This window comes from Lissotriton vulgaris, chromosome 1_1 (assembly GCF_964263255.1).
Source record: "Lissotriton vulgaris chromosome 1_1, aLisVul1.2, whole genome shotgun sequence".
Classification (NCBI taxonomy): Eukaryota; Metazoa; Chordata; class Amphibia; order Caudata; family Salamandridae; genus Lissotriton; species Lissotriton vulgaris.
In genome coordinates this window covers 1,828,395,312-1,828,421,056 of record NC_141685.1, presented here as the reverse complement: position 1 = coordinate 1,828,421,056, position 25,745 = coordinate 1,828,395,312, and the positions used below count along the sequence as shown (strand labels likewise).

At 44.2% G+C, this 25,745-nt stretch overlaps 1 protein-coding gene across 1 annotated transcript in view; it reads right to left on the bottom strand.

Annotated features, from left to right (window-relative positions):
* The window catches only part of EEA1 (early endosome antigen 1), a 641,400-nt gene that overhangs the window by 492,255 nt on the left and 123,400 nt on the right, over window positions 1-25,745 (bottom strand). Inside the window, exon 8 of the mRNA XM_086919279.1 lies at window positions 1,412-1,533. Within this exon, the coding sequence (XP_086775405.1) occupies window positions 1,412-1,533 (122 nt within the window). The remainder of the gene's footprint in view (window positions 1-1,411; window positions 1,534-25,745) is intronic.

Sequence of the window (25,745 nt, the reverse complement as noted above, 5' to 3'; positions counted from 1 at the left end):
ATTGCTTAACAGCTGTTATTTTTCCCAAAAAAGTGGACCTTTAAAGTAGTTTCTACATATCAAAAAGTACATTGTAGTTAATGAATGCACTTCAATGGACATTGAAAAGCATTTCATGGACATTTCGGCGTTCAATCAAGATTGAACACAGTTAACAGATGACCAGTAACCAAGTCGCTTACAGGGTTGAGAGAACATTTAGATGGACTACAGGGGCACATTCCACCTTTGTGTATAGCTGAATTAAAAATGTATGAATCTTGGGTAGGGAACCGTTAGTAACTCATGTACGGGTATGTTATTCATACGGTTCATATTTATTACGTTTAAATAAAGTTGGGGATTGCTTACACACAAGAACAGTGTGTAACTATGTTGTTATTTTGAAATGGAAAATGGCCTGCGATCTACACAACAGAGTATAAAAATACACGTACAGTCTCACTGAGATTTAATAGCATAACTGTAGATGTTATTGCAGTGTACCCCATGGACTGTAGCATGGGACAAAGCAGAAATTACTTATAGAAGTAAAATGTGTTAATGTTCATTTGGAATCAGTATTTGTGTTGTGTGAGAGCTGCACTACGTCCAAAGCACACTAAAGCAAGTAGGAGGTACTGCTCTTTACTCAGGAAGCGAGTGACTTGCCATCACATCATACTTTATCCACTTCCTATTCATATGTGAGAACTCAGGGTTAATCTGTTGTGCATCCAAAAAGTGCAGTTTTCTTCCAGAAATTTAGTTGCCTTTTCCAGCATTATTACTCTTGGCCTCATGTTTTTGAAATAGGTTATCCGGGATGGGGCAATATTTTTCGCCTCCATCTTGCCCTTCTCACGCCCACATCAGCCAAAATTGCTCAGACTCCAGGTGCACACACTGGAAGTGAGGATGGTGTACTCTTGCTGAAATGTACTTTGCTAAAGTATTTTTCTGTAATAAATTGTCCCGGAGGTTCCTCTTCCAATGGCCTTAGTTGGCCATTCTACAGTGCTATGTTGACACGGAATACATGGTTATTTGCTCATGTCCCCTTTAAGGAGCAATTTGTTTTTGTAGTGCAGGTCATGGTTAATGACAGTGTGGTTAACTGATAAGGCTGTGGGTTCCAGAGAGAATGACCATGTTAACAGCCTTGCCAAATCCTTTAATATACTTTTAGGTCAATTTGGTAGAAATAATTGTATTGAAGTGGTCATTTAAATGATTACAAAAGAAAGGAGTGACTGATGCACAGAATATACTCAGTAGATGGACTTTATTACACAAGTAAGCATAAGAAGCTTGAGTTGACAGATCTCAGTCCTACTGTAAAACAAAATTACAAAATTACAAAAAATAATACTAAAAGACAAATGCTACATTAAACAACGCTTTTGAGTGGCAAGCAAAATAATTTTCTTACCAGTTCAGATTTCAAGTCTTTTACCATATTCATCTCTGCCTGCAAATCTTTAAGGAGACTTGTCACTTTCTCTTCAGCCGCAGTGCGGTATGCCTTCTCTTCATCATACTTGGATTTGATGTCTAACATTAAACAAATAACATTTTTTTAAAAAAGGATTAACATTTTTAAACTACAGCATATAACGCACAGAAATTACTTTAACCTAGAACAGACTACTAAATTGGACCCTGGAAATCAAGCAACATATGACAAGAGTGCTACCTGTGAGAATTACCAATTAGTGTGAGGAAGCTATACATGGAGTAAGAAAAATGTGCACAGTTCCATCCACTGTGCATGCGTCCTCCACCATGCACCTTTATAAAGTATGTCACAGTTCCTAAACTGATCGACTGTTAAGCTACTACTAAACAGCCTGGATCCACAGGCACGTACTCAAGTTTGTACGGAATGGTGGAGGTTTAATGACCAAACAGTACGTCAATACAGTGCAGCAAAGTAAGATATACTCAGATGCAAGAGCAAAATTATCAGACCTGACAACATAATTGGAATGAACTTAAATGATACATTTTGCACCCCAGTCGTAAATGAAATTGGTCAAAAAACAAAGTATTTAAGTCAGGTCTGAAGGGCCACTCATGAAATAATAAACAAATGAGCATGTTTGACCCTACCCTGTTTGGAGGTTCTCTATCCCTTCCCATATCCACATTATGCAAAATGGGAACAAGAAAATGTTCCAAAGTAACTGGATTGAATGCCCCATATTTTAGAGATCGGTCACTTAATCTGGGCATCCAATTGTTTTTCACAATCTACCCTCATTTATTTTCTTACTTTTCAGTAATGCTACAGGCAGTTATACATTATGAGATCATGTATTGACTCTGTTTTACCTTAACTACATTTTATGAGCATGGTTTCATCTTGTGTCTGTCTGACCAGGTCTTTCAGCTGCGAACGCAGGCAGGCCCAGGTTACTTACAACTTGTTTAGGTTTCTCACTTCACCGAGCCAGAAAGATAAGCTGCTAGAACATATGATGTGGGAATGTGAAGAATTTTGCTTGAGATCTCTAATTGGAGCCTGGCTCGCACCATTAAGTGACCTCGACACAGAGTGTAGCCAGCACCTACAGTGCAGATGAAGGGAGGGGGAGCTTCTAGAAGTCTCCCTCCAGGTTAGTAAAAAGTATGAAAACTAAGACATCCTGCCACCTTGACAGGAACTCTCCTGCTGAGTAGACGCGCTGCCCAGGGGCTTCTTTGTGTGCCTGACAGATCTCCTGCTTGAGACTGTCAAAGGGGTTTCACAGACGGGATGGCAAGGATTATGCCAAACCGACAGCCAGTGAAGTATTCCAAGTTCTAATTAATTATCGTTGTCTACCTACAGTTCTCTTTGCATACATTTATTCTTGCGTATATAGATTTACTACATGCATTTATTTTACATGTGTATTATTGCCATTTGATTTATGGGAACCTGCTGTAGTAAATATTCCCCATTATTGGGCAAACAAGTATTGAGCTTTGTTCACATAGTATTTTAGTATTCTAAAGTTTATAGATTCCTATTTTGAAGAGGGTTTACATTGTGTCCTGGTATTTCAAAGTCTTACCCAGGTGCTCTGAAGAAAAAAAAAGCAAGACATTTGCCATTCCCAGTTGGTCAATGGAGGGCAGGCTGCGGCACTGATCCTTTTGGATCAGTCTGCAGGCCTTTATACCACCTCTCATATCCTGCTCACCTATCAACTACAGGGGCTAAAAGGCTCAACATTAAAACGGCTGGCATCTTTCCTTAACCCCGTCCATGCTCATGACAAGGTCAGCTCGTCATGAGGCACGGTTGAGCTGTGCTTATGACGAGCTGACCTTGTCATGAACAATGCAGATCTGGACCTTTCAGCACCGGAGGGGAAAAGCCCGTAGCAGCCAAGGTGTTAAGGACAGTACTCAGACTGTGATTGTCAAGCAATTCAAGTCAGAATCTATCACCTAACCATGTGGGGTTCCTCAGGGATCTTCCTTGAACCCAATCTTATTCAACCTATAGGTCTCCCCACCCGCCAAACTGATAGTCTTTTGGGCTAGGCTCCATAGTAAGCCTACAACACTCAAATGTATCAATCACTAAAGAAATGCAGGCCTTCTCTGCCAACTTTAAAAACTGTATAAAGGCAGTAGCTAATTGGATGGGTAAAAACTATCTAAGACTAAATGGAAACAAGACAGAGGTCTTGATTTTTTGCAGCCAACCATCCACATGGAACAAGACTTGGTGGCCAGAAATGTTAGGTAAACTGCCGGCAAAACTTTCGGAGTGATTGTGGAAAATAATCTGTTGTTCAAACTTCAGACAACCGCACTGTGTGTACATGCTTCTACGACTGCTTCATAAGGTTGCTTAGGAAAGTGTTACTTTAAAGCAGGGGTCTCCAAACCGGTCCTGGAGGGCTGGATCCATGCAAGATTTTTAAAATTACTACATGTATCTCAATGGGGATATCCCAAAAATCTGGCATGGATCCGGCCCTCCAGGACCGGTTTGGGGACCCCTGCCTTAAAATAATCAACTTTAAAATATATATATATCGGACATCTACACACGTTCTCCATAATCAACCGATAATTTCCGGAACACATTTCAAATGGGCCATTAAATAGTAACTTATCTTTTTAAAAATACATTCACGCAAAAACTTCAATGTCATTTTCTGAAAAAACTATATTTTCATTGTTACTAAATAAACGCATAACCAAGCTAATTTGATAAAAATGCTAGATTTTTACTCTCAAATACAAGCTGTCCATTTTAGTATACCCACACTAATTTGGTCTCCAAATATCAGATTCACATTTTATCTAGCAGAGTACTCTTGTAGATTACTACCTCGAATTAAATTACAGTGCCTCACATTCAGGCATCCAGCAGTTATTGGATCATCCAATGCTCATTCGTTCACCCCAGGCGATATTAGAAGGTGTCCAGTCTGACTGCCAGCATGAGTTATGTTTAGGTCTGTAGATCTGTAAAACTATCAGAATCCCTCAGTCAAAAACTGTCTTCTTTTTTTAAATGTTTGTACATGAAGAGTAAATATGTATGTAATTTAACTCCGCTTTCCCCAACAGGAGTGGCCCTTGTCTGCTGAATTCAGCTCCATTTAATGTCACTACTTTCTGTGAGGGTGAGCGAAATTGCACAATGTCTTCCCAGAAATTCATGTAAATATAATAACAATTTAGTGATATTTCTCTTTTTTTCCCATGAGCGCACAATTCAGATTTAAAAAAAAAATCTCATGGGATACTGGAGAGACTGATTGAAGCAAAAAAAGTATTGAAAAGAAATTTTCTGCAATAACCAGGCTCACATGCAAGAATTACTCTAAATTGGGTAATGGAATATTTGAAATAATTTTGGGAATTTCAAGTTAGACAAAATTTGAGCAGTACACAAATTTTGTCAGCATATTTAAAATATCTCCTAAGACTAATGATTCAAAGTCACTTGAGATTTTGAGCAGTCCCTTCCTTGTACTCAACCAATGCATGTGGAAACAGGGCTGGTGCTGGGTACAATCTCCACCCCTACATGTTGCTTGAAGTTTGTAAAGAGTTTCAAAAGGATGATGGTGTACATCATAGAAATTATGTTAGGAAATGAAATTACAGACAATACAGTATTAGATCAGAAGGCTAGAGTCTTGTAGAATCTTGTACTTGTGACAGAAACACCCCTCTGAAAATCATTGACATTTGTGGAGTAAGCATGGATGCTTCAAAGATTGATGGCCCACAGAATTGAACATTATTTGAATATGTTGGCGAGAGATCAGCATATCACAGGGAACACGAAAGCCTGTTTACTTGAAAGACAAACAGAATGGCAGGAAAGGGCGTGGACCAGCGGCTACATACTTATAACACTTCATCGGAGCTCCCAGGATGCTTATGTCCAGGGGCTCATGGCAGAGGAAAGAGATTAGTGCTTCCTTGATGTGCCCCTTAGTAATGATGTTAAATCTCAATGGAATTCAGATTCGACTTGCTCATTGCTTACCTTTGGTTCTATATATTGCTACTCTCATTTACTTGCTTTTTATCCAGTAGCTGGTGTGGGCTTTACTTCCTCTTCTTTAATTTGTCCCACCCCTGATGATATGCCTGTATTACTTTTTGAGTTCTATTTGTTAACTGTGTACCACTTCAGGGAGCCATCAATGTAAGTAAGCAGACCTTCCACTGCTTACTTTTTAGGCATCACTTTTTTCCTTTTGGTTAAGCAACCCATGAAAATGCATGTGTTTTTCCAACAGTCTACCTTGTGCACTTCTCTTTCTCCCTCCGCCATACTCTATATTGCTCTCTCCATCGCCCCTGTGCTTCTCCTCACCCAACTCCGGGTTTCGCTAGTCCTTGAGTGATTCTCCCCTTGCTGCTTTGTCACCCAGATGTGTCTATACTCTCTCCCCCGTGCGCTCCACATCTCTTGACCATGTTTCATATTTCTTCCCTGTCCTCTATACAACTTCCAATCTCTGTGTTACTTTCCCATCGGTGCCCTCTATGTTTCTTCCTCCATCCCACTAGGTTTATTCCAAAAATAATTCCTCCCTCAAAACAAATATATAGATAGCTCCGTACATCAACAGCTCAATACTTCACCAGGGCCCATGACAGGTGGACAGCTACGCCAGAAAATCTCACCACCGTAAGATAATCCAGGAAATCTAACATGAAGAAGGAACGCTCTCTCAGACTTGTGTGGATGCAGGATGCTTTTCAGCCACAGCCGTGGCCTTGATCACGTGTTCAAGTCCATAACAGTGGCCGAAACAAGACCGATTTGGAAGTAAAACGTTTGCATCCACGCAAGTCTGAGTGGGTGTTTCCTTGTATGTATATATATATATATATATATAATATATTTTCACTGAAAAAAATAGGTTTCAGGGATGTTATAGTTAGTTGAACATTTGACTGATATAAAACCAGAGAAATGTGCCTGTTCTACTTAGTTGAGCTAACTATAACTTGCCTCCCCGCAATGCACTGCTGATGATGTCACATAGTACATCACTCATGACATGGTCAATGACATAACTCATGACATCACTCATGACATCATCCAGTGAATGTGTGCTTCTGTGATAGATAGATAGATAGATAGATATTCACTGAAAAAACCATAGGTTTCACACCAGTTATAGTTAGCTGGTCATTTTACTCATACAAAACCTTTGAAATTCCCCCGTTATAGTTAGTTCAGCTAACTATAACTCGCGCGCCTGCAATGCACTGCTGATGACGTCACATATTACATCACTCATGACATGGTCATTGACATCTCTCATGACATCACTGATGACATCTCAAATGACATCACTGATGACATCCTCCAGTGGATGTGTGTTTTTCTGAAAAATAAATATTTTTTATATATGTATATCTAAAGGTCGATGGAAGAATAAATGGACAAGTAAGTGTCTAAATGGATGACTTTTTAAAAAAATTGATTGTATAATGGACTGATTAATTGTATCTTAGTGAACACATGGGTTAGTGAGTAATGTTTAAAGTAATGTTTAAATATGTAAATATCGGACGGCCTCCCACAGCCCTTTTATCGCGTGTTCCGGGCGCAGTTGGGTCCCCATCTGCTCCGGCTACTTAACTCCTTCACGGATGAAAGGGGCCCGTCCCTGGACATGGGGATGGCGGAGATTGCTCTAATACTGAAGGCCGGGAAGGACCTGGCTCTGTGCTCATCTTACAGCCCGATTGCTTTATTAAATACCGACTTTAAGATCTACACAAAGGTACTAGCGAAACGTCTAGACCCTCACATGCCGGGCCTAATCGATCCTGACCAGGTGGGTTTTATCCATGGGAGACAGTGAGCTGACAATGTACGGAAAGTGGCACATCTTGTGGGCAAGGCCCACCATTGGCAGATCCCGGCTTGCCTCCTCTCCCTGGATGCCGAGAAGGCATTTGACCGCGTGGACCGGTCCTTTCTTAGGGCGGTCCTTTGTAAGATCGGCCTCGGTCCGAAGATGGTCGCTAGAATTATGGCGCCCTACATTGCGCCACGGGCCAGGATAAGAGTGAATGGACAGCTCACGGAACCATTCACCATAGGCAGGGGAACCAGGCAGGGGTGCCCGCTCTCACCTCTACTGTTTGCCTTAGCGATAGAGCCATTGGCTGACATGATCCGTCGGGCCCCTGGCATACATGGAATCCCGTTAGTTGGTCTCAATCATAAAGTTGCACTCTTTGCTGATGATCTCATCTTGACGCTCACGAGTCCGCGGGAGTCCCTTCCGGCGCTGCACTCCACGCTCGACCTATTTGAACGTGTCTCTGGTTTAAAGATTAACCATGCCAAGTCTTGGGCGCTTAATCTCACCATCCCGAAGGCAGAAATTCCCCACCTGGAACTGATAGCCCCTACCGCTGGACGGCACAGCATATCCGATACCTTGGCTTGCAGTTGACTCCCTCGCTTGAGGGCTGGACGCATGTTAATTGGAGGGTTGTAGACGAGCGGTTTTGGAGGACCTCCGGAAATGGAAGGCACTTGTGCCATCCTGGCTGGGCAGAATAAATGCCATAGAAATGTCCATCCTGCCCAAAATCCTATACTTGTTCCAATGCCTATCCCACTGCATAATATAAGAGCCCTGCAAAGGGATTTAACCAACTTTGTTTGGGGAGGTAAGAGGCCCCGCTTTTCCCAGGCACTCCTCCTGGCGCCCCGGGACCGGGGAGGGTTGGCGTGTCCCAACCTGGTGGAGTACTATTGGGCTGCCCACCTCCGATACATAGTAGAATGGGGTACCACAGAAAGTGAAAAGGGATGGTTACACATGGATAGAGCCGTGACTGGACATACCATCTGGGACCTGGCGTGGAATCATAGGGCGGGGCGATCCCCGAGCACCTACGTGGCAGTGCCCACGAGAACAGTACTGGACATTTGGGTGGCGGTGCGCCGGGGCCTCACCACCTTTCCCTCACCCCACACCCCAATTGAAGGGAACCCGTGGTTCCCACCAGAGCTTTTCGGAAATGGTCCCAAGGCAACTGCAGAGTACTTGCGGACCTCTGACGGGGTGTCTTTAAATCCTTCGCCCACTGCAGAGAAGACTTTCACTTACCTCCTGAAGCCGAAATGCAGTATATCCAACTGAGACACTGGGTAATGGGAGAGGAGACCTATCGGGCGGCCACTCGCGCCTTCACCCCGTTCGAGAAATTGGCTCGCTACTTCACAGATTCAAAAGGTCTGGTCTCGAAAATCTACCATATCCTGCAACACCCCCTGTCGCCGCCCTCCCATGGCTATCAGAACCGATGGCAGTCCCTTTCGAACACCAACATTACCCCAGCTCAATGGCAGCGACTGTGGCGCGACATACCCAAATCTATCGTAGCATCCCTCAGCAAGAAAACGCCTACAAAGTGATGACCCAGTGGTACTAAACGCCGCAGCGCCTCCACAGGATGTTCCCAGCCTCCTCTCCTTTGTGTTGGCGATGTCGGTCTGCGACTGGGGACTTCTTACACATCTGGTGGACCTGCTCATCACTGACCCTCTTCTGGAAGGAGGTCCTGAGCCATATTAAGGGGGTCCTGGGATTTCCTTTGCCTGATGCAGCTAGCACAATTCTACTTGGGATCAAGCCACCTGGGCTTCTGGCGCTCACCCGCAGTGACTGGACGGTGGTGCTCCAATTGCTGGGGGCAGCCAGACAGCTCATTGCCCTGTACTGGAAGAGGACGGAGGCGCCGCCAGTGGCGGCATGGTTCGCACGCCTCTGGCACGTCCTAACAATGGAGCTCCTCATGGCTAGACTGCAGGCCCGCGATACTCGCTTTGGCAAAGTATGGCAGCCTCTGGTGAAGTACTTATGCAAAATAGAACACGCGCGCCATATGCCCCCGAGGTTGCGAACCCTGCGCCTGCAGGAGGACGCTTTGCTCCCTCCATAAAGTGCCCAGTAAGTGTGGTGTGAATGTACTGGAGACTGCGGACCTACCCTACAATAAAATCTACTGACCTTCCCACCCTGGGCCCAGCTACTTCTACTCTTTGCTCACCCTCCAATCTGCCCCCTTTCCTTCTTCTCTCTCTCTGTTTCTCGCTGCTGACTCTCTCTCTGATGTTACACTATTGTTTGGGCCCGTTTGTCTCTAGGACATCACCAGTTCTTTTCCCTAGGTTGTACCTGGCGCGTGGGACTGCGCGATCATTGCCAGTGACTGTTGAACGTATGGGAAGTGCAAACAGCGAAGAAATGCGTGGCCGGCCCTTTTGGGTTGTAGGCACTCGAGTATGCTCGACGAACTGCTCCATAATGCGCTCCTACTCGGTCTATGTGCAATCTTTATGCCACGGCCGGCCCGCACAGGGTTGTAGGCTTATCGCTGTGTCTATGTCGCTGTCAGCACTTCCCCACTTATGGGGCCGCAATAAAAAGATTTGAACACAAATAAATATGTAAATATCTGTATCAGTCTCACACATTTTTTGAATAAGTGGCTGCATGGGTGGGTGAGTACCTACATGAGTGTCTATATAGGTTATTAGTTGGTTTTTTGAGTATCAGTAGGAGTGTCTGAGTGTTTATATGATTTGGTGGGGGATATTACTTAGCACATAGATGCATTAATGAGTGACTCACTGTTTATATGTGTTTTGAAGACAGCATGTGTGCAGGACTGTATGGGTGGATGAGTGTGTGTGTGTGTGTGTGTATAGGTGTGTTAGTGAGTGAATGACTGTCTCAATACTGTCTTTATGACTAAGTACATATGTGTTACACTACTATATGTGAGTATTGGTGTATATAAGTGAGTATATATGTGAGTTAGAGATTTGAAGAGTTCCTGTATAACTAAGTATGTGTTTCTATAAGTGATCGTTTAAGAGAGTCAGTATGTGTATGTTTGTGTGTATAGCTGTATATGCAAGTAAATGGTTGTTTGATAATTTATTTGCATGTGTGAGTATATGTGTAGGTAACTCTATGGATGAGTATCGGTGTGTAACAGGATGTATAGGTGTATGAGTACATATGATGATTGAGTACATATATGAGTGACTATATAGAACTGTTGGTGAATGAGTGGATGTGGAAAAAGATGTTGGAATAGGTTGTTGTAACTGGTATTGGTATCTCCATTTTCTTGAAAAATGTTTTTTCTATTTTTGAATGCGTGTATCAAAGGTTATATTAGTCAGTAAGTCAGTCAAGTACACTTTATTCGATTGATAAAATCATAAAAGGTATAAAAGTTAAAATGTACATACATTCCAAATACAGGAGGACACATAGTAAAACAGATTAGCAGCAAAGATTATAAAAGGTACATTTGATTATAAAAATTTCTTTACAGGGAGTGAAAACAGTTCAAATATTAATATAGTCATGTTCTTGTTATGCGAGATTTCGTTCTTGTTGCAGCTACCAAGAAATTAGCAACGCTAAATATAACGCAAGTACTGCCTAGAAGCTGAAGGTACATTACAGCAGGCCTTACCTGGGTAAAGCCTTCCTTTCTTAAAATGGGTAGCAAAAATTTAGCCCTTTCCACAGTAAAAAACCTGCAGAACATGGTAAAATGCATTGTGTTTTGTACAGAACTATTATCACATTTACAAAATGGGGCTGCCTCCGGTTTCGCCCATTTAGGATAACAGCCCAACTGATAGTGGATTAAATTAAAACGGAACTTGGTCAACAGGAACTTATGGAATGGTTTAGTGACAATGGCAAGATATGGTTCCATTGAGGGAGACTGTAGAAGCAAGTAATGTGATCTAACAGTTAGCTTCTTCAATTCCCTTTCCTCCCGTGCCAGTCTGGCCCCCTCCATGTAATGTTTTTTAATCATACCAATGTCCTCCCTCCTAATACAAGAAGGTGAATAAAAGAGTTCCGGGCGACCCATCTCCACTAAAGATCTTTATGTATTCCAGCCAGGGCACCCTATTCGAATGATCTAAGTACATGACATCAGCCATAATAGAGTGGTTCAACGATAATTCGCAGTTCAACCAGGTCCTAAGCCAGAAGATTATTGGGGCCAGCCTTAACCTATCGGAAACAAAGTCCAACCCCAGCTCCACATGTGTCGAAAAGGTTGGGGTAGACTGAGGAACCGACAGCAGCGATCGCAAAAACCTATTTTCCACCTTCTGGATGGTGTCGTCTTTTATGTAACCCCATAAGGGAGAGCCATATGCTGCAATTGCTACACATCTGGAGTTATAGATCTTTAACATCACCTGCATCGGCCTAGCCCACAACCTTTTGGAAAACCCCATAAGGGAGGCAGTTGATCTGGCCATGTCTAAACCTCTGGCTCTGACCTGTGGTCTCCATGAGCCTCTCTCATCAAAGAGTACTCCTAAATAAGGAAAAACAGCCACTCTTAAAACTACCTCCTCCTTGCATTTGAAAATCATCCTTTTTGCCTTTCTGCAATGGAGGCCTACTACCATGGTATGGGATTTGTTGGCATTTATTTTTAGGTCGAGTTGGTCCATAAAGACCCGGAAAGCATCCAGCAGCCGTTGCAGTCCGACCCCAGTACGGGCTATGAGTACTGAGTCGTCCGCGTAAAGGAGGGCAGGTATTTTAACCTCTCCTATACGCGGAAAATCACCCTGTACTGCCTCGAGATGGCTACTTATGCCATTAATGTACATTGTGAAGAGGAGGGGAGCCAGGATACAACCCTGGCGCACCCCACGCATGGACCTAAAAGAGGTCGTGCATCTACCCTCCTTGGTGACTCTGACCTTGGCAAACAATTCCTGATGTAATGATGCCATAAAGTTTACCAAGGCTCCGTCTATACCCATCTTCAGAAGGATGTCCCATAATTTAGTTCTATTTACCAGATCGAATGCCGAGGAGAGGTCCATAAAGGCCAAAAATAACGACCCCTCCTTGACTACAGTGTATTTAGCAAGCAAAAGATGTAAATTTGAACACTGCTCGACGGTACCTCTCTTCTCCCTAAATACATATTGGGCATTGGCTATGTCCCCACTGCGTTCCACGCTATCCCTTAGTTTCGTCAGAAGGACTCTGCCCAATATTTTAATGGCAGAATCTAAAAGGGATATGGGTCTGTAACACCCTGGGTCCTCCCTCTGGCCTTTTTTAAAAATCGGTACTATAACTGAGGTGGCCCAGGAAATACGGATAACATTACCATTAGCAGCTGTAAAAACTTTAGATAGTACTCCTGCCCATAGCTTTGGGGAGTGCCGGTAAAAGTCTGCAAGGAACCCATCTGGACCTGGGGCTTTGTTTTTCGAGGTTTCTAAAATAGCCATCTCGACCTCATCAGTAGTAAAAACAAGCGAGGCATATTCTGAGGTTTTAACTTGGGGGCCCTGTGACCCGGGCGATGAGTCTCCATACACAGTCTTAAAATGGGCAAGCCACCTGTCGTCTGGGATCACACAATCCATAGGCATGTTTTCTTGGCCAGAAAACAGGGTCTGGTTTATCACTTTCCAGAATTGGCTACTATCCCGCATAACATCAGCTGAGAGTAGCTTCTCCCATGCGTCTTGTTTTATGGCTTCCTTGCTCTCTCTGATGGCCTGCTTATACTCCCTCCTTAGGGTGGATACAGCCTCCCTATTTCTAGGATTACACTTTAAAGCTGCTAAGAGTGCACTATGTGTTTTAGAGCATTTGGAGTCAAACCAGCGGTGAAGTTTATTGCCACTCTTCCCCAATCTTACCGTCAGCTGGTTGGAAATCTGTAAGCAAATATCCTCATAGGCCCCCAGGATTTCGCATTTTTCTGCACTAAGATTTTGGCAAATTGCCACAGCGCTTTCTATTTTAGGGAACAATGCCTCATAGAAGTCATTGGGCACCACATTGGCCCACTTGAGAAGTTTACCCTGGTCCACCACTTTTAGTCTTCCCACTCTAGGATTGACAGGGGGCGGCATAGGGCCCATGAAATCACCCCAGTAAACTTCCAATAGGACAGGATTGTGATCACTAAAAGGGGAAATTAGAGTTCTATATGAAGCAACGCTGTGTAAAATTGCCGGAGACACAAATATATAATCAATAATGGAACCTGGATCCGACCCTTTAAAAGTGTTGAGCCTCGGTCCGCCTGAGCCACACGCTGGATCCATAAAATTGGAATTAGCCAATAACTCCTCTAATGCCTCTCCCCCTTTAGAATGCTCAAAGTGCATAATGTCTGGGCCACTCAGTCCCAGATAATCAATTGTACCGCATAACAAAGTGCATGGACGGATATTAAAATCACCCATAAGGACGAATTCGATATTAGTGTGTGTATCTTGACTGACCTCTACCAACAATTGGTCCAGGATAACAAGGTTGTTGTTACTGTTATCCTGGGTTCCTGCATTATAAAAGTTAATAGAAATTGTTTTCTGGGTTGAGGAAATCACCCTTTCCACTAACAAAAGGTTTAGCGAAGGTTGGTTAATTACTTTAAGTGCCCCCTTGACTTTTAATGAGAAAAGCAAAATGAGACCACCTTTGGCTCTGCCCGCAGCACTAGGGGCAGCAGGCACCACAAAACTCGAGAACCCGTCTAGACTAAAACTGGGTGATATGTCCCAAGATTCCAGAAGGGCTACAATATAATGCTAAGAAATAAAAGCAAGCCAAGCCTCGTCGGCCCTTTTTGTTCTAACACCCGCCACATTCCAACTCAGTAGCCTGCATGGTTCGGCTGTGTCAGAAGTGCGACTAGGTTCTTCTCCTGGGTGTGCTAATGGTGGTGCAGGTAGTCAATCTGTGTCCTCTAACCCTGAGAGTGAGGAAAAGCGGTTACTGAGAGTCAGCCCACCCCCAACTGTTGTATCGGGTATATGTTGACCAGGGGGTGCATGCTGCCATGACTCAGGGGGATTTAAGCCAGTGTGGATCAGTCGGCCTGCGCCTGCTAGTACTTGATAGCGGGGGTTTAACAATCCTGACCTCTCCGCCCTTACTGATGCATCCCTCTCCATCCCCCTCTGGGAGCACAATGCGGGCCGTATGGGCCGTATGGGCTTGCTGTGGGCGGGTAAAAGAAGCCTAAAGGCAGCGGTCTTAGATGATCGTTGCTCGAGACTCTAGAACCGTCCCAAAATAATCTTTCCGCCACATCCGCCCTGTCAAAATTGACTATCACGCAATCCCCCTGAACCAATTTCGGCACCCTCCCAATCCACCCCACCCTATTGGCTGAGATGATCCTGTTGGAGACACTGCTCCCACTACATGAATCTGTGCACCAGGCTCGTGCTTTAACTATGAGGTCACTAGCGCTCTTGCGCTCTCCTGTATTCAATGGTGGAGTACCCACAAAAATAGCCACTTGCGGGGCTGCTTCTGGTGGTAGATCACGGTGAATGTTACTGCCCATGGGACCACTCTCTGTGGGCAGCCTTTGTGGCACCCTAGGGTTTTCCAATTGGGTGGGGGGGGGGGTAGTGTGGCTACAATAGGATCGGCAGGTGGTTCGCTAACCATGGGCTCCCTTGTAAGGCTTCCTAACCCTGACCCAACAAGGCCCTCATTGTGTCTATCCAGGAGCAAATTATGACTAGTAAACATTTTATCAATAATGACACATTTCTTAAGGAGTCCCTCCAAACAAGTATTTAGGGTATCCACAATATCCTTAGCGATGGCCACAAGGAGTGGTTCGAACGGGCAACAAAGAGCGCCTCCATCTGATCCTCTAGGGTATTGGTAGATGTTCTTGTGGGCCCTGGCAAATGTTTGGCTTTCCCCCTTCTTTTCTTCGTCGGGGGGTCACCATGGCTGTTGGATGATGGTAAGTTGTGGTGACTGCAGGGGGCCAGATGGATTACCCGTTCTGGTGGTTAGTGCGGCTGCTGGCTGTGTGACAATTACCAAAGGTTCCAGCGGAATAGCGGGAGTAGTAAATACATCACCACAGACTGCAGAGTGAGTAGTTTCCACTGGTGCTGGGGAACTAAGTGTATTGGGTGTGGGGGGAGTTTGTCCCAGGCCCAGTTCAAGTTCAGCATTGGCAATTTCTTTGTTAATAGCCCCCACAGCCGAAGAAAGAAATGTTAAAATGTACTGTGAGTGTCTTGGCACCTTGGCTTTCGTGCTATTCTTATCACCATTGCTTGTGTTCTTTCGCTTACCCATATTGCGTTGTTAAGGACCGAGCCCAGCCCTGCCTCCTTCTGCCAACGACTGCCTTAGACTGCCCGCCCTTTGCCCGGCGGCGTCCGCGACGCGGAGGGAGCTGCCCGTCTTTATGCGCCTCTGTGCGCGGTCAATTGCAGGAAGTGGGTGCGTCCGCCGAGGAGTCTGGGAGCTGTAGTCTTCCCCCACTGCGGCCCCGCGATGGTGCTTGCGGTGGCGGCAGGGAAGACCAACAGCGTCAGGGCCCCAGACCGATGTTCACAGCGAACAGCAAAAACAACCCTCCAGCAGGTAGATTGAAGCAGCGTTGTCCCCCGCTCCTGGCATGCTTGCAGAGGGGGAACTAATTCCCCTTGCATACTGGGGGTCCCTGGGGGCCAACTGCCCACCTGGAACCTCCAGTATGTGCCAGGGGGCTGCATTGCAGAGAGGTGTAATGAGGCCACACCCTTTTTTACACCTCTCTGCAACGCTGCACCCGGGCGCGTTTGCAGAGGGGGAACTAATTCCCCTTGCATACTGGGGGTCCCTGGGAGCCAACTAGCCCACCTGGAACCTCAAGTATGTGCCAGGGGCTGCATTGCAGAGAGGTGTAATGAGGCCACACCCTTTTTTACACCTCTCTGCAACGCTGCACCCGGGCGCGTTTGCAGAGGGGGAACTAATTCCCCTTGCATACTAGGGGTCCCTGGGGGCCAACTAGCCCACCTGGAACCTCCAGTATGCGCCAGGGGGCTGCTTTGCAGAGAGGTGTAATGAGGCCACACCCTTTTTTACACCTCTCTGCAACTCAGCCCCCAGGCGCGTTTGCAGAGGGGGAACTAATTCCCCTTGCATACTAGGGGTCCCTGGGGGCCAACTAGCCTACCTGGAACCTCCAGTATGTGCCAGGGGGCTGCATTGCAGAGAGGTGTAATGAGGCTATGCCCCTTTTTACACCTCTCTGCAACGCAGCCCCCTTGCGTGTTTGCAGAGGAGGAGCTAATTCCCTTTGCATACTGGGGGTCCCTTTGGGCCAACTAGCCCACCTGGAATCTCCAGTATAAGCCAGTGGGCTGCAAAGCAGAGAGGTGTAATGAGGCCACACCCTTTTTTACACCTCTCTGCAACGCAGCCCCCTGGCGTGTTTGCAGAGGAGGAGCTAATTCCCTTTGCATACTGGGGGTCCCTGTGGGCCAACTAGCCCACCTGGAATCTCCAGTATAAGCCAGTGGGCTGCAAAGCAGAGAGGTGTAATGAGGCCACACCCTTTTTTACACCTCTCTGCAACGCAGCCCCCGGGCGTGTTTGCAGATGGGGAACTAATTCCCCTTGCATACTGGGGGTCCCTGGGGGCCAACTAGCCCACCTAGAACCTCCAGTATGCGCCAGGGGGCTGCGTTGCTGGGGCAGCGGTCCCCTGGGCAGTGTGGGGGGATTGGGCACCCCACACACTTCTTTATCACTATGCCCCGCGATTTGGTCCCCCTGGAGGGTAATTTAAAAAAAAAACATACCGGGTTTTAAAAAAATAAATAAAAAAATTTGGGCCTTGGGGGTCCTTGTGGGACCACCTTGGCAGGCCTAGGAGGTCAGGGTGTTTCTACCCTGCCCCCTTTTTGTGTTCTACATGTTTGTTTTTCTGCTTTCTTGTGCCTCGGTCTACTAAGCACAAGATGGCTGCAAACAATTCGTGGTTTGGAGTGTTGTCAACCAATGAGCATGCAGCTTTCTCTGAAAGGTACGTGCACCGCACGCGTACCGTACGCATACATACGTGGACCCGTGCACGCGAAGGTTCGCGCACGTACGCGTACGGTGCGCGGTACGCGTACGGTGCGCGCTTATAGATATATATATATGTGTTTTCAAATTCGATTTTCTCAACAACTACTGGAGGGATTTACACCATCAGACTAACATTTTTACAAATTTCTAGTAATTCCGTTCAGCCGTTCGGGCTGTAGCCGTGTCTAATTGGAAAATAACATGGGGAAAACATGTTTTGGGACCCCCCCCTTTCTTCTCAGCCCCCGCTTGACGAATCCCCACAAAACTTTCAGGGGAGGAGCGGAGCGGGCCACCTTCTTTGAGAAATTTACGAAGATTAATCCACCGGCGCCAACGTTATTCCCAATAGAATGTTGCGGATTTCCTATGGAAACTAGGTCCTAACTAAAACTACCTACTGGCGACTGCCGGTAGGATATGGATATATATATATACGGATATATAGATATATAGATATATATATATATATATATATATATATATATATATATATATATATATATATATATATTTTATCGCAAGCAAATAACTCCATCCACTTCCACCAAAGCCTCGGCGGCGTAGAAGGAGAAGCGAACCACTTCTTTGTCAGGCAAGATGTTTTATTTCAACCTTCAGCAGCAGTCAACAGATGACGCGTTTCGGGCTCAGGCGCCCTTGATCACATAAAGGCTGTAACTGGTTGAAGCCATTTTAAATGATATGCCCTTCCCACTCAGGTCACATGTTCAGCAAGTTAGTGATAAACATAGCAAACAGACTGCATGATTTAAATACAATCGATGTGATATTGCTAATGTTTAACATTCATTGTGCCATTAGACATATTATCCTGACCACGATAACAGTTCCGATTATACAGTTAAATAAAACGGAAACTTAATTTGTTACAAACTAGGGTCAAGAAAACATTTTTGAAACCACAGTCTAATTTAAAAAAAAAGAGTCCATTTGGCAAATTAGAATTCCTGGATAAATCCATGTACACGTTATAAAGTGCAATAATATAATTCATCATGACTGCATAAATGCATATAATTACTAACTGATCCGTGACTCTGATTAGAAAGAATGTGCAAAAGAATAAAGAGCATAGCAGCAATACTTATAATTTTTCCCCTTCAAGTCTACCATGTGCAAAAAATGTGTTATTTCGTGCATGGATAAAATGATTACAAGATAAAAATGCATATTGTAACCAAACCAAGGCCGAGACATGACACAAAGAAGATATGTTAAGTGAAGGCATCAAGTTTTTTAGAGTCAGTTCTTATATCCTTGGACCATGTTCAAGGTGACCACTTCTCTCATACCAATGATGCCCAACCTCTGATCTAATGTCTCGGCCATAGTGTGAATTAGTGAGATAAGAAATTGACAGCCGTCATAAATCATATGTCAGAAGCTACCGAATATTCTTATCTATACCTCGAATTAACGATAAAAACATAATGAAAGTAGGGTATCTGCATCAAGACCAGCAACAGATTTTGAGATAAAAGGTATACCCCACTCAGCTTAGGAAAACAATCAGAATACTCAAATTACAAGCACGTATACATATCTTCGGTGTTATTCAGTCCATTTGGGCATTTGCTGTCGAAGTTAAGAATAAATTTAGTTTCCAGTCTCCTAAGCAAAGCCTCTCTGTTCCCTCCTCTGCGTGGTTTAGGGACGGACGATACCACATAATATTGTAGACAAGATAAGTTGTTTCCATGTACTTGTTTAAAGTGGCGTGCTACGGGGTAATTGGGATCACTATGCAGAATGGCACGTAAATGCTGAAGGATTCTCTCATGTACCTGCAGCTTGGTGCTACCGATGTAATTGAGGCCACAGGTACAAGTGAGAACGTAAATTGCAAATTCAGTTTTACAGTTATAGTTACCCAATATCTTGTGTGGTGTGGGACTGAATGGAGTATGATATTCTGTTGTGTTTACCCCAAACTTGCACGCACGACATGTGGAGCATCTGTAGAAACCAGCTTTAGGTTTCAGCCAATTAGGGTTAGTTCTTACTTCGGGGCTTGTGGGATCTAACACAGCTCCCATGTTCCTTGCTCTGCTGAATGTTATGGTGGGGCTAGATGGCAAATTCATCCTAAGAACGGGGTCAGTTAATACTATTGCCCAATTCTTATTGATGATAGATCTAATTTTACGTTCATTTTCACTGTAGGCTGTGATTAGTCTAGGACATTGAACACTGTCAACTGTCCCGGAGGTTGCTGGTAAATCAGGTGAATCATGCGGGACAGACTGTTCCTCTGTAGGGGCTGGAAGTAGACTGGCTCTAGATCTTAGAGATGTTTTAGCTAAAGCTGTTGTCAAGATCTTATCGGAATAGCCTCTTGCCTTCATGCGTCGTATGGATTCTGCAGCACAAGTGTTGAATTCAACATCCGTGCTGCATATCCTTTTCAGGCGTAGCAGCTCCCCATAGGGGATGCTCGTAATCAGGTGCCTGGGATGGGCACTCGAGGCATGGAGCGTGACATTGCCAGCAGTAGATTGTCTGAACAGGGTTCTTTCCACTCTTCCTTCAACTATATACAGCTTGACATCCAGAAATTCTAAACTGGAACTGTCTATGTGGTGGGTAAAGTGGAGATTCAAATTATTTATGTTGATGTTTTGAATGAATTCCACTGCTTTCTCTTTGCTGCCTTGCCACACGATGAAAATATCATCGATATACCTGTAGTAGTGTTTGATGTTTTCTTCAAAAATGGAAGAATAGTCCCTCTTAAGGACCTGCTCCTCCCACCAGCCAACGTGCAAGCACGCATAGCTGGGGGAGAAGCAGGCTCCCATGGCCACGCCCCTTAGTTGTTTGAACAACTCCTTTCCGAATAGAAAGAAATTGTTGTTGAGACACCAACTCATCAGATTAATTAGAGCCTTATTGTGCTGATAGAATTCGCACGGTCTTTGGTCCAAAAATAATTTTACAGCCGACAGCCCTGCCTGGTGGTCTATGCTGGTGTACAAAGACTCAATGTCTAGTGAGATGAGATACATTCCATCAGACCATTGGATATTCCTAACTTTTCCAAGGAAATCACCAGTATCCTTGATGTAACTGGGCAGGGTTTTAACAAAATTTTGTAGGAAAAAGACTACGTATTGGCCCACCTGTTCCGCTGCACCCCCTATAGCGGAAATGATAGGCCTGCCAGGAACAGGAGAAACACATTTATGCACTTTTGGTATTAAATAAAGAACCGGCACAATTGGGTTTTCATTATGCATAAATTTAAACTCATCATTAGAAATCAGGCCATCACTGCGTAATTGCATCAGCAACCTCTTAAGAGAATCTGTAGCCATATTATACTTTTTGGTGTTAGACGGCTCATAACAGTTAATGTTATTAAGTTGGCGCTTTGCCTCCTTGATGTAATCTTCTCGGGGCCAGATTACTAAGTTGCCGCCTTTGTCCGATTTCTTAATGATGATTTCGTTGTTCTCACTTAGTTTTTTCATCAACTTGGCATAGTCTCTTTTCCTTTGTTCAATGTGCTTTTTTTGTTTGAATCTTTTGGACTGTACTTGTCTGTTCAGTTTTTTAATGTCCTCAACCACGCAATCGTGAAACGTATCCAACGCATCCCTCGGCATCATGGGGATGTATTTGGATTTTTTCTTAAAGGGGCTGATCCCAGCACCCTTTTGCTGCAGGTTGATGTTTCTGATCCTGGTCTGAGTAGAGGGGTCATATTCAGTTTCATCAGTTTCTGCCTCACCAGTGTTCAAATCATGTAGGTCTAGGTATGTCGGAATGTCTGCCGCCCTGATACCCAAACTCTCCACATGATTGCTCATATCTCGCTGTTGCTCTTCATTTTTATCTTCGTTATTCTTCAAAGAAAAATATTTTTTTAGCTTGAGTTTTCTGACAAATCTGAAAACATCTATTCTCGTAGAGCTATAGTTAAACGTTTGGCCAGGACAAAAATTGAGACCTAGTGACAACAAAGTTTTTTCCGCATCAGACAAAGGCACGTTGGACAGATTGATGATGGTTCTGTCTAAATCTACTTTTTCCGTGTCCAATTGCTCTTCTTTTTGTTTTTTCCTCTTTTGTTTGTGCTTTTTTCGTCTTGCTTTTCTTCGTCTGTTTTTTCTTGTGTTTTTTGTTGTTTGCTGTCCTTTCTCGGTCTCTATGTGCGTAGTCTCTCTGCTACTAAAAAATCCAATTCCTCTCCCATATCCAGTACAATTGCTGGTGTAGGCCTTTCTCCGCTCTCTATGCTGGATTCGCTTGATATGGAGATTGAATCAAAACTAGAACTCTCTACCGCTGCTCCTTCTGTTGCGGCAGTTTTCTGCACACTTGTCTCCACATTACTTTTTCCCTTCTGTTCCCCAAATTTCCTTCGGTTTTCATTATTATATTTTCGGGCGAATGTGAAGATTTGCCCGTTGTTGTAGTCTGATTCATCTCTAGCAAACTTATGGGCTTTACGATGTTTAATTTTTTCCTCGTGTTTGCGTAGTCTTTCATCAATGGCGTTTCTGGCAGTTTTGATATATTCGACCGTGGCGGATTTCTTAAGTTCTTCTTCAATATTCTCGATTCTTTTTACAATTTCCACCCGGTCGATTGCTGCATATTTAATCAAGATGCGGACTGAGGTCATGGAAGCCTCCAAGTTATTCTGTGCCCATTCTTTTAACATTGCAGGGTTGGGGTTGTCGTAGCTCGGAGCCAAAAGGATACGAAGACCTCTCGGAACCCGGCCTACCTCTGCATATTTAGATAATGAGAAATGCTCCCACCATTTAGTTATTTCCAGGCGCATGTACTTTTCTAAATCCCCGAGTAGCGTTTTTTCATTTTCATCCGCCCCTGCAGACGTGCTAGTGGTGGGTACAATGTTCGAATTTGTTGTTGGTCTTTTGCAGAATAATTCTTCCGCTGCTGCTTCGTGCTGGCGTACAGCCTCGTCTGTCATGCTGACTGATAGGTATTACGATACTAGTGTAGCCCGAATCGTATCTCGAGTTACTCAGTAAGTGCCTGTTATCTCCCCACCTCTGCCACAATGCCGTCGTCACTCACCGGGTACTGTTTCTGCTTCAACTTCGAACCGGTCCGGTCCTACTCGCCAACCAGTATCCCTTGATCTCGTGTGACATGCGGCGGCTCGAGGGGGCTGCTGCCAATGTTTCACCACGAACATCCAATAACCTCGACTTAATGGCGGCAGCCGCTTCCGGGTGAGAGGGTTCGCAGGACGGAAGAAAGTCGGACTTCCGTAAATTTCCAATCGCAAGCAAATAACTCCATCCACTTCCACCAAAGCCTCGGCGGCGAAGAAGGAGAAGCGAACCACCTTTGTCAGGCAAGATGTTTTATTTCAACCTTCAGCAGCAGTCAACAGATGACGCGTTTCGGGCTCAGGCGCCCTTGATCACATAAAGGCTGTAACTGGTTGAAGCCATTTTAAATGATATGCCCTTCCCACTCAGGTCACATGTTCAGCAAGTTAGTGATAAACATAGCAAACAGACTGCATGATTTAAATACAGTCGATGTGATATTGCTAATGTTTAACATTCATTGTGCCATTAGACATATTATCCTGACCACGATAACAGTTCCGATTATACAGTTAAATAAAACGGAAACTTAATTTGTTACAAACTAGCGTCAAGAAAACATTTTTGAAACCACAGTCTAATTTTAAAAAGAAGAGTCCATTTGGCAAATTAGAATATATATATATATATATATGGATATATATATATATATATATATATATATATATATATATATATATATATATATATATATACATACATATATATATAAATATATATATATACATATATACACACACACACACACACACCAAGGTGTATTGAAGAATGAAGGCATTTACAAGTGCCTAAAGGAAATATTTCGTATGTGTGTGACTGACTGTTCAAGTGAGTGATTGAACTCGTCTTATTGAATGCATGGGTTAGTAATTAAACAGTGTAAAAGTCTGTATTAGTCTCTCCGCTAGTGTGTAAGCAACTGCATGATTGCTGAATAGCTACATGAGTGTCCATCTAGGTTATCGATTTGTAGTCTGAGTATCTCTATGGGTTCCTGTGTGTCTGTGTAAGTGGGTGCCTTGGGGGGGGGGGGGGGGGGGGGTGGAAGGTATGAATCTTTGCATAGATGTCCGAGTGGGTGATTCAGTGGTTGTATGGATTAAAACGTGCATCTGCAGAGGGCTGTATGGGTGAGTTAGTGTGTCTATGGGTGTGTTGGTGAGTGAATAAATGTCTCTGTGGTATATCTGTGAGTAACTACATATGTTTTAATGCAGTAGATGTGAGAGTTGGAGTATATTAATGACTATACACGAGAGTAAGTTATTTTAAGAGTGGGAGTATAAATATGTGACTTCTTCTATCAGTGATTGCATAAGACAGTAAATATGTGTTAGTAACTGTATAAATAAGTGATGTGGTATGTCTAAAAATAACGAAGTTGATGTGTATAACTGTATACATGACTAAATGGGTATGTGATTGATTCTTGGCATGACTGACTAGGTGTGTGAGTAACTCTATGGATGAGCGGCAGAGTATATAGATGTATGAGTGCATAATATAGTCCTGTATTGATTATTAACTACAAGTTTAAGGGACTGGATGTGTGTGTAGACCTAGGAAATAGCGAGTGCTATGTAGTATATGGCATTCTTCTGTGTATGGTTTCAAAAATAGTAGTCAGCATTTTAAAATGAGTGTTTCACAGTTTACATTAGAGCATCAGTATGTGCACCAGATTGTCACGTGCATGATGTCATGAGTGATATCTGATGTCATTTAAGATGTCATCTGAGATGTAATCAGGGATGTCACCTACAATGTCATGAGTGATGTAACATGTGAGATCATCAGCAGTGTATTGCGGGCGCGCAAGTTATAGTTCGCTCAACTAACTATAACTCATGATTGTGCACTGTGGTGGAAACGACCTAGGCACATTGACTGGGGTAGGTTTGGAAATGCTTATGAAGGACACCTTTGGACAACTGATGTTAGATTTGCCTCTACCTGTCTTTGTATATTCCAATATATGCCAAAGACAGAAGTGGAAATGGTCCAAACAATGTTGTCCTCACATTGAAAAATCTCTGAAGAAAGTCAACAAAGTTAAAGGGAAACAGAGTTTTCCTGAATAACTTGAAGCTGTGCATCCGCACTTCTATGTGGCTCCAACTAATGAACACAAGGGCTCTTTTTAAAGCCACCCTATAACTTACAACTTAGGTCTGCTATTCTAGGACCAGAGAACAAACTCTCGGGCCATCACCAAAATGTATTCTTCACACAGAAGTGGCGCAGCAGCCAGACCATCACACTTTGCAGCACAGACCTCTCGCTTTCATCCCCGGCTCTACTCACCGATAAGAGGGAGTAGTTTTTACTTTACAAATACCGTATTGATTTACCTTTGCACTCCCTATACAACACCACCTAAGCAGCATATACGAGTTGAACATGCGCCCAGAGCACATGACTTCACAGCATATCACTCACAGTTTAGGCTCATGGTTTCATCCCAGAGTCCAGCAGCAGCTCAATTTAACAGCATGACAATCTACGCAATACCTCACTTAATTTCCGTACCCCGCACTTTCAGACCGGTAGGGATCAGTAGTTCAACGACTTTACCATGAGTCCGTCAGCAGCTCAGCTTACACCCCCAGCGCCATCAGACCTGTAGGAGTGGGTAGTTAGCACTTCACAAATACCGAATTAATTTGATACGCGCAAATTTACCTTCGCACTCCCTCTGTAACACCCCTTGGACAGGTATGGTACGGCGTCTAGAGCAAATGGGTTCACAGCATAGCACACAGTTTTGGCTCAGGCTTTCATCCTAAAGTCCAGCAGCAGCTCAGCTTAGCACCATGAGACTCTAGACAATACCTAACAAATTTTCCGTACCCCAGGACTTTCAGACCAGAACGGGTCAATAGTTCATCCGAGTAGGCATAAACACATGCTGACACTACTTCCACAGGTATAGTGCAGCGGCCACGGCTCATGACTTCACAGCATAAGACACACAATTTGAGCTCACCTTAGCACCAACTGACTCTAGGCAATATTTCACTTAATTTCCGTAACCCACCACTTTCACACCGATAGGGGTGAATACTTCGCTTCGCCCCCCTCTATAGCACACCCTAAACACCCAACAGAGGTTACAGTGCTCCAACCCCTCCTTTTTCCCCACTTTTTTCACCCTTTTTTCCCCTCACTCGCGTCAACGGAATCACAAAATGGCGGCCAACACTTCCTAGTTGCATCCGCTCGCAGCCAATAAGCAGCAATCACATGC